This window comes from Prionailurus bengalensis, chromosome E4 (genome assembly GCF_016509475.1).
Source record: "Prionailurus bengalensis isolate Pbe53 chromosome E4, Fcat_Pben_1.1_paternal_pri, whole genome shotgun sequence".
NCBI lineage: Eukaryota > Metazoa > Chordata > Mammalia > Carnivora > Felidae > Prionailurus > Prionailurus bengalensis.
The window spans coordinates 65,778,391-65,787,960 of NC_057360.1; the positions used below are offsets into that span (position 1 = coordinate 65,778,391).

Genomic DNA, 9,570 nt, shown 5'->3' on the forward strand with positions numbered 1-9,570 from the left:
TTTTCTCCAAAGATTTTCCATCTTTCCTTCCATTCTTTTCCAATGGAACATCTCATACTTAGACTCCAAACTTTCAGATTATCTAATTGCTTATCTGTTTTGCTGTTGAGGTGAAACACAATATAAAACAAGCCAGCTCAGTGGAATTTAGTACATTACAATGTTGTGCAACCACCAGTTCGAACAACTTGCCCAAAATTTATATTACCCAAGGGACTATCCCACAGCCATTATGCGGTCACCTACCCCCACCCTTCCCCCAGGCCAATCCCCTATTAGCTCATAATCCTCTTTTGGTCTCTGTGGACTTACTGTTGTATTTCATATGAACAGAATTACGCAACCTGGTTTCTTTTCCCCCAAACATCATGTTTCTGAGGCACATCCACGCTGTGTTATTTTTCATTCCTTTTTATGGCTGAATGATGTTCCATTCTATGTATCTACCACATTTTGTGCAGTCATTTAATGGGTATTTGGGCTGTTTCTTCCTATTCACTCTTCATTATTGCGAATAGTGCTGCCATGAACTTTTGCGTACATTTATCTGAACATCTGTCTTTAGGTTTTACAGGGATATACCTAGAAGTGGAAGGTCTGCGTCATATGTTAATTCTATGCTTAGCTTTTTGGGGAAATGCCAAACCATTTTCCACAGAGGCAGTGCCACTTTGCATTCCCACCAGCAATACGAGAGGGCTGAAATTTTACATAGATAGATACTCTACTAGAAGTAAAAACTAATGCATTTTTATTTTTAATTTTCTTTTAAAATTTTTTAAGTGTTTATTTATTTTAGAGAGAGAGAGGGAGGGAGGGAGCACAAGTGGGGGAGGGGCAGAGAGAGAGGGAGACCCAGAATCCGAAGCAGGTTCCAGGCTCTGAGCCACCAGCACAGAGCCCGATGCAGGGCTCGAACCCACAAACCGTGAGATCGTGATTTGAGCCGAAGTCGGACGCTTGACGGACTGAGCCACCCAGGTGCCCCTAATTATCAAATTTTGTAATATGCGACTTATTATCTCTAATCGCAAAGTGGGCTGGTCAGCACCCACAAAGAGCTCTCATGCCTTTGACATCTTCCGCCTTCTTTTTTGTTTGCTTTTGCTTTAGTTTCTTTAGAATTTCTCAATCCTTCCAGGTTGTAATCTCCTAAGATTTTAATAACAATGTTGTTTCCAAATGCTGCACTTAAACTTTACATTTTAACCGTCCCTTCATACCATTATCTGTGGAACACAGCATCACCTGTCCCCAGCACCCCTACCCCTGGCCCTGAGGACGACTGTCCCCGCATGGGGGCCGTGGGGCTGGACCGCCGCTCTCCCTATAAGCCACTCACAGGGAGCACCCATCACGTTCCCTGCTCCCGGCCTTCCTGCAAGAACACGCTTGACCAGCTGCCGCTCTCGCTCATAATCTTGAAAAATAAAAGGTGTTTGTGACTTCAGAGCCTGGATTCCTGTCGGCCACTAAAGCTTGAAGGGAGGGGTAGTTGGTGTTTCTCTCTTTCCCCAAGTGACTTTAACTGTCATTTTAACCCAGGGGATTAATAAAAGTCTTTCCAGCATTCCGTTCTAGGACCTTCGCCTTTCACTGAAAGGGGGGGCCTCCGCACACAGACTATATTTTTGCAAAGACCCTGGTTTGAGCCACTCCTTGCCTGATGGCAGTTGGGGACAGCAGCACATGCCTTATTTCTTTGAAGACATAACATTTGTGACACTTGCTTCCTGGCCTCTCCCTACCATCTGCCCACTCTGTGTCTGCTGTAACCCTCACAGTTCAGACCAAAATGTCCATTCTGGAAGCCAATCACATGTCTACACGGGGCCTCTTAAAATCGTTCTGTGGGCTCCAAGCCCCCAGGTATAAAGGACGCTGACAGTGACGTTCTTACAGCCTCCCCTCTGGATAACAACACAACCTTTGCTGGTTCTTCTCTCCCCTCTTGGTTCAGAAGGAAGAGGCAAAGAGGAGGCCCGAGAAGTTCGGCTTCGCTCACCGCATGCTCTGATTCTACGGGAGGTAGGGGGGCTCAGCCTGGAGGTGACAATGGAGCAGGGGCTGCCCTGACTTCACGGCCAGCTGTGCAGTTTGCCAGAATGGCTACTTGTAACAAATGATCTCCACTAGGCCAACGGAAAGCTGTTTTCTGGTTGGTCATTTTCTTATGTCTCGACATTAAAAGATTGATACATGAAAAAAAAAAAAAAAAGAATACCATAATGAGTTCACATTTGTATAAATTTCTTTTCAAGTCCAGAACCACAGAGTTTTATTCCTTTAACTCACAGCAACTTCTTCTCCCATGAGGAAAAACTGGCTGCCGATGAACCAACACAAATACGTCCTCACCCACCCCACTCTACGCTACATCCCATTAGGCCACACATGCAAGATGGTCTTAGGATAATACCAACACCATCATGAACAATATGATTACCGGAAACAAAGTAAGTATTGTTTTCTGACCCTGGGGTAGATCCCCTGTAGATAAGTAAACTGTTCTGCTTTAAAGGAGCTTGAAATAGTTCCAGACTTACGGCTTGTCACCATCTTGACAAGTGGTTACAAGTAGTGTTGTATTTTGCTTTCAATGGTTAGGAATGGAAACTCTTGCTTGTTTGATTTATAATATTACAAAATGTTCACAGGGAGCAAGGTGTCCAGAGTGGCTGGGTAAGGGGCTCAGCACGTTCTTTCCCTAACTATCGGTGATAACAAGGGACATGATTTTCTAAATAAGCAATTTCAGAATTCTGGAAAATGACCAGAGATATACAATAGATTGAGAAGTACTTACTCCAGAGCTAGAACTCCTCAGCAAGAACAACAGAGTGACTGATGCCGGGCTGCTCTCATCCCTCCCCTGGCTTGGTGATTCTGGAAGCTGAGGACCTACGGTTTTGCTGTCACCGGAAGAGTGGACCCAACCTGGAGCTCTGCAGAGAGGCCTCATGCCCAGGGAGGTTGTAGAAAATAATAACAATGGGTGGCAAAAATCAAAGGTCAACATGACTGCTGCCTAGGGCTGCAATACCCGTTAAGGCAAAGAATAGAATGGCCAAAATTTAACAGATATCAGGGAAATGAGTCAGCCATGGTGGGGACTGATGAGCTGTCATGTATTCCTAGAAGTGTGGAACGTTGCACACATACTAAGGAGAGAGCAAAGCGGGCCACAGTTCTCTGCTTATCCCTGGCCAGACACGAAGTTTTGCACAGAAAAAGTAGAGGCCAGGGCAGATTTGCAAGCTGCTTGAATGGTAAATGTGTGTGTGCTCCAATCCATATGTGTCCCCTCGACAAAAGATGTAACCCTTACCAGTGCTGCTAACACACAAATTTCAACCAAGAGAACTTGAAGATGTAATCGGCTTTATGAAACGATTCATGAATCGCGCAGCATCCCATCTAGGAAGTCGAGATGGGAGTGACTTCCAGGGAGGCAGGAAGTAGGAAGAAGGAGAAGAGGGGAGGCAGGGAAGGAAGGAAAAGAGATCCTCTTGCAGTGACCACTTTGCAGTGTAGACAAAGACCCAAGGATGACATTTTACGCCTGAAACTAATATAACACCAGTTGTCACCTCGATAAAAAAGCAAAGTGAGGAGGGCAGCCAGAATCCACAGAACTAGCCCAGGCAGGTAATGCAATAAACAAAACCACAATCAAAGAGCCTCAAATAACCATCAAAGAGTGGATGAATAAAAAAAAAGATACTATATTCATACCAGAGATCTATTGAGCAATAACAAGAAATATGGAATGACTTACAACCATATACTAGGTGGGAAAAAAAAAAAGCCCAGATACAAAGAGTACATATAAGTGATTCCGTTTTTTCCTTTTTTTAATTTTTCTTTTTTTTTTTTAATTTATTTTTGAGAGAGAGAGAGCTAGAGAGCAAGTAGGAGAGAGAGAGAGAGAGGGAGATAGAATCCCAAGCAGGCTCCACACTGTCAGCACGAAGCCTGATGCTGGGGCTCGAACTCACAAACCGTGAAATCATTACCTGAGCCAAAGTCAAGACTGAGCCATCCAGGTGCTCCTTTTCCTCTTTGTTTTAAGTTAAATTTAATTTACTTAATATACAGTGTCATCTTGGCTTCAGGAGTAGAACCCAGTGATTCATCTCTTACATAGGACACCCAGTGCTCATCCTCTAAAGTGCCCTCCTTAATGCCCATCACCCATTTAGTCCATTCCCCCCACCCACCACCCTACAAATCCTCAGTTTGTCCTCTGTATTTAAGAGTCTCTTATGGTTTATATAAGTGATTTTATTTTAATAAAATTACAGAAAAGACAAATCAAAGCTTAGCCATATCAGTAAGCATACCAGTATTTGCAAGGATTCCTGGTTGGCGGTAGGTTTAGCTGCCAGTGGGTATGGGGGTAACTGGGGTAATGGGATGTGCTGTATCTTGATAGTGGTCTTGCTTACATAAGTGTATATGTATGTCAAAATGAATGGAATTGTATACTTAAAATAGATGCCTTTTATGGTATGTAAATTATACATTCATAAAGTTGATTCAAAATTTCTAAAATGAAATCCAAAAAAATGTACCGAGTACAAAGGGCATCGACAGACTGAAGAAGGTGGGCATTGCATCTCTAGTCAAGTGGATACGGTCCCCACTGTTTCTTCCTCGACCAGTTCACGAGTGTGCCTGTCCCGTGTTTCAGGGTTTGACAAGTGTTACTTGAATTAGTGAATGAGTCTTGAAGAAAACAAAGTCCAGACAAAGGTATCTGAGATAGCGCCACCCTTGGAGGGGTTTGTCTTCCATATACAACCTGTGCCTTGATCCCACCCCAATCCTGGGGACCGGCTCTCTCGTTCCGTTTTGTTAACCATCCGCGACACGTCTGCCCCACGGCACACGTGGCCTGCTCACTCTTTCTCTCTTCGTGTTTGGAATAAGTTAGAAAGAGTAGCATCATTGTATTTGGGGGGAAAAAAGCTTGGCAAGGAGCAACGCTGCATTTTTCCTTAAGAGTTTAGTGAAAACATGAGGGCCCTAAAGGGATATGGGATTTGGGGGCCACTTAAGAAACATTTAAAGAAAAAGGGAAACACCAATCCTTCAAAACCTATAACCATGTCAGGAGTAAACATATGAGGAGAGACTGTCAATAGAACAGTGAGTCCAGCTTGGATATGGTTTGTTTGGGTTTGATTTTCACTGAGCACGTTTTAGCCGCAGAAAACACATCTTCATCATGATCACTGTCCTAAAGGAGTTTGCGTATTGGAACGGGAAGAACGACCTAGGGAGACGCTGTGCGGGGAGAAATGAGATGCACACCGAACAGAGTTGAAGGGCTTCCCACCAATGGGTCAAGGAAGACTCTGGAGGATGTGAACCATAATGGGCTTTGAAAGTTGAGGACTATGGAACGAATGGAGATTATAAGGGAGGCATTCCATAGAGGGTTACACAACTAGACTGGTTTGTGTGAACTGATGATCATAAAGCAGAAACAGGAAAAACAAATTAAATGGAGGGTGGAAAGAAGGGTATCACTCTGATGTCCTAGGCTCCTGGGCCATTGGGGAAGGCGTGGCGAGGAAGCTCACGGGATGTCTTGATAGGAGCTGTGGAAGAGACATGGCAGACTCTGGGTGCGTTGGAGGAGTGAGGAGTCAGGAGACAGAAGCTAAGATGGGTAAAGCTGGAATGTGAAATAAGAAACTGGGAAGAGAGGAGGAAACCCAGAGAACTCACCAGCGCTTCTTAAACCACAATGCAACGACGATCAGAAGAATGAGGGGCACTGTCACAGCCAACAGGATCAAGTACATGGAAAGGTGGTGTCCTGTGGGTATTGGAGAGACACAATGGACGTCATTTTTGACCCACTGCCGGTTCGACTCTGTCCACTGACTCCCCATCTCAACAGGTGCATCGGATATGAAGGCCGTCTTCAAACAACCTTGTCACTCCGTTCTCACACCTGCCCAGAGGAGGGTGCCTCATCTCTTCCCCAAGCCTCTGACATCCGAGCCCCCCTTGGGCTCCATCCTTACTTTCCTGAAATCACTTGTATTCATTCTTTCCCGATACCGCACTCCCCTCGTTCTGGCGACATGAAACTTTCCTCTGCCCAACCCTCTAGGCTCAAGAGCCACCTTCTCCCACCTACAGGCTCTACCTTACTCACCCCAGTGGAGGACCATGTCCCGGCCTCCTAGACTGCTGTGTCTCACCCGGCAAGACAGGCCAGCTGCCTCTTGTGCTATCACGTCCAGGGTCACCCGAAGATACCACGTGTCGTCGGCATGGGGCAGGACGTCGCCTCGCCGGGTGCCCTGCTGCTCCTGCTCACCCCGCATCCACGTCACCCACACTGGCTTTGGGTAGAAGCCGGAGACATGGCACACCAGCAGCAGACGGCCAGGACCGGGACTGGGGCCACTGGACAGCCAGGCCACTGGCCTCACTGCAGAGGGCATGAAAGGTGTTCAGACGGAGATTCTAACACACAGCTCAAGGGGGTAACCGCATCGGTATGTACATATTATCCTGCTCTAGGAAATTTGTACCCAGAAAATCCTAACCTCCTTGAACTCGTCCTTGTCCCTACTTTGAAAGGGATGGTGGGAAGGGGCATATATAGAAAAATCTTAGAGGCGGGGGCCGTACAAACCTTGCTTCTGGAGATCCACCTTCCCTGCATCGAAGAGACCCAAGGCAAATCGGGGACAGGTGTTTGCGGTGAGGCTGTGCACCGTTTCCCTGATGGCTTCATACTGGTTCATGAGGTCACAGGCGCTCTGGGCTCTGCTATCACTCTTTAGAGATGGCACCCAGGACATGTTTTGGAAGCTCAGGAAATCTGATCCTTGATAAGCTGCCCGTAAGAAGCCTTTTGCAATGTCACTAGAATGTAGCTCACAGCCAGCTGCCACCTGTATTTCCATGGGATCTGGGACGAAGGAGGAAGGAGAAAGACAGATTTGTGGGTGGGAAAATGAGACAAATGATATAAGGACTTGATTGAAAAGTGGAGCCGGAAGGTTTCGTAGAGGTGTGGGCGTAAGCCAAAGATGTGTTTGATCAGGAAGAAGGAAGAGAATTCGGGGGATGGGGAAGGGGCCATAGGGATACATGCCAAGAATTAAGAATTTGATTTGAAGAAGTCAGGGAAATGATAGGAAAGTGGAGGTCAGAGTCCACGTGAAGGGTCTCCTGCAAGTAGAGGGCACGTGACATGGGTCGTGATGGTTGTTGGGCTGTAGCATAAACCTTGGAAGAGCCTGAATGGAGGAAGAGATCACAGTTTAAGGGAGCCAGGCACAGAGGGGCACGACTGTGTGTCTCTGTGTTTTAGGCCGCAGAACGGAGACCACTGAGGAAAGCTAAAAATGAGCAAGAAAAAAGGAGTCAGAAGAAGAAAGAGTCTAGGAAGTCTTGAGGAGCCCAAATCTGGAAGGACCCCCGAGTTGATTCATGAAGATGTTTATCCTGGGACAGGAACAACAGGCAATGGTCCCGAAGGGTGTGCGCATGCTTCCTGGAAATCGAAGCACCTTCTGAGGGAACTTACACGTTAAGTGCAATTGATCGGCATACTCTTCAGTCTCCCGAGTTAATCCGATGAAGTAGACGCGGAACAGAAGCTCCAGATCGATCAATTCCTCGTTGCTGAAGTTGCCTTTAGACCACGAGCGCAGGAAAATGATCGTGCCGGACTCGCTGTCCCAGCCGTGAGTCTGCATGTCACCCAGCCAGCCTGAGCCCTGATGCTGTGCCCAGGACTGGTTGGCAAAGGAGAAGATATGGGCGACATGGAACGAGAGGGGTTCCTGGGCTGCTGTGGGTAGTAGAGCATCAGGTCGTTTAAGGGAAAAAAAGAAGCAAGCAGGAAAGAGAAGTTGGGAAGTGAAGCAGTTATGAAGGAGGGGAGGAGAGACAGAGAGGGCAGGGGGAGAGGGAGAGGAGGGGGTAGAAGGAGGGAGAAAGAGGGGGAGAAGGAGAGGGAAAGGGGGAGAGAGGGGGCGAGAGGGGCAAGCCACGACGAGGTTAATGATGACATTTCCCTGACTCGGGGCCCCACGCTCGCCACCTGTCAAGGAGCGGACCTAACCCCGGCCGGGACCTCTCAGGGTGCGGACGCTCCAGCCACCTGAGAATCCCGATCGTCTTGGGAGAGGCCGCCGGGCTCTGCCCGGAGCTGGGGACCGGGCGGGCGGCAGAGGCTCTTACCTCGTGCACCGTGACCTCCCAGGAGAAGGGCAGCCAGCAGGGTGACCTGTAGAGACACCATGTCACCTGGAGAGGTTTCCCCACTCCCCTCTGTTTTCAGCCAACCTGCCTGGCACTGTCTCTGCTCTGACTTCCTTCTTCCACCGACAAGCCGTCCTCCCCCCCAACTGCTGATTGAAATAAAAAAGCTCTGCTCCTCCCTCTCCAGCCTCCAGCCTCCAGCCTCCTACGCGGGCTCTCATTTCCCCTCCGGCTCCCACCAAGACTGTCCCCCTGCCTGGCTTCCAGCTCCTCTCCGGGTCTCCACCCCCCACCACGCCCGCTTCCCTCCGCCAGGATCCTGTAGGGAGTTGTGTGTGACACTGGAGCATCCCCGCGCCTCCCTGGGACTCACGTCTCATCGCTACGGCAAAACACAGAAGCCGCACCATTTGGCTGCGACCGGCTTGTTCTAACAGATCAGGGGTCCAGCTCTGCCTCTGTCCCATCCAGCCCCCTCTCGGGATGGTCCATCCCTCTCCTCCCCTTTCCAGAATCTTCAGAGTCTGCTCTTTCCCGCCTCACCCCGTATCCCCCCACCTTTCTCCTCCCCTGATTCTCACAGGCACCTTTGTAAGTTGGAGGATTTGTGTTCTCAGGTCTGCGCCACCTCCCCAGGCACCTTGATAAGCCATCGCCGACTCCCCCTTCTCCCGAGAGAGGAAAGTGCAGCCACCCCAGCGTGCACAGGACCATGAAAAGTGTCAAGAATTTGCCCGCCTATTGAATCTAACTCATACATCCATTCACCAAAAAGTCACTCAACACATGCTTGGTTCCAAGCATCTTAACGGAGTCGTGAACGGGTAGAGCCTGACAATGCGTTCAGCCAATGCAGAAGTGTATTTTCAGCCAAGAATTGAATTCGGGGACACGTTTGTCAGCATTGATAACAAGGCTGGAAATCACACTCAGTGAGCTCTTTCTTTCTTTCTTTTTAAAGTTTATTTATTTGTTTTGAGAGAAACAGAGACAGCGTGAGTGGGGGGAGAGGCAGAGAGAGAGAGAAGAAGAGAGAGAGAATCCCAAGCAGGCTCCCCACTGTCAGCACAGAGCCTGACTTGGGGGCTCAAACCCACGAGGCCGTGAGATCATGACCTGAGCTGAAACCAAGAGCCAGGCGCCTAACCGACTGAGCCACGCAAGAGCCCCTCAGTGAGCTCTTTCTATTACGGCCACCGATACATGGCGATTTCCACGTGCCACAAACTTCCAAGAGCCACCATCCACAATTTCAGCCCCAGCCAGATCTCGCTCATGTCCCAGATCCTGTCATCCGCCCAAATCTTCTTATTAATGGCAAACTCTGGTTTT

General features: G+C 48.4%; 1 protein-coding gene across 1 annotated transcript; it reads right to left on the reverse strand.

Annotated features, from left to right (window-relative positions):
- Window positions 1-4,266: 4,266 nt before the first annotated feature.
- On the reverse strand, window positions 4,267-8,820 carry LOC122476399 (T-cell surface glycoprotein CD1c-like). The gene is made up of 6 exons (XM_043569021.1): window positions 8,218-8,820; window positions 7,559-7,825; window positions 6,659-6,937; window positions 6,173-6,451; window positions 5,737-5,827; window positions 4,267-5,606 (listed from the first exon to the last, which is right to left on the reverse strand). The coding sequence occupies exons 1-6, from the start codon at window positions 8,276-8,278 to the stop codon at window positions 5,585-5,587; spliced, it is 999 nt and encodes a 332-aa protein (XP_043424956.1). The 5' UTR covers window positions 8,279-8,820; the 3' UTR covers window positions 4,267-5,584.
- Window positions 8,821-9,570: the final 750 nt, after the last annotated feature.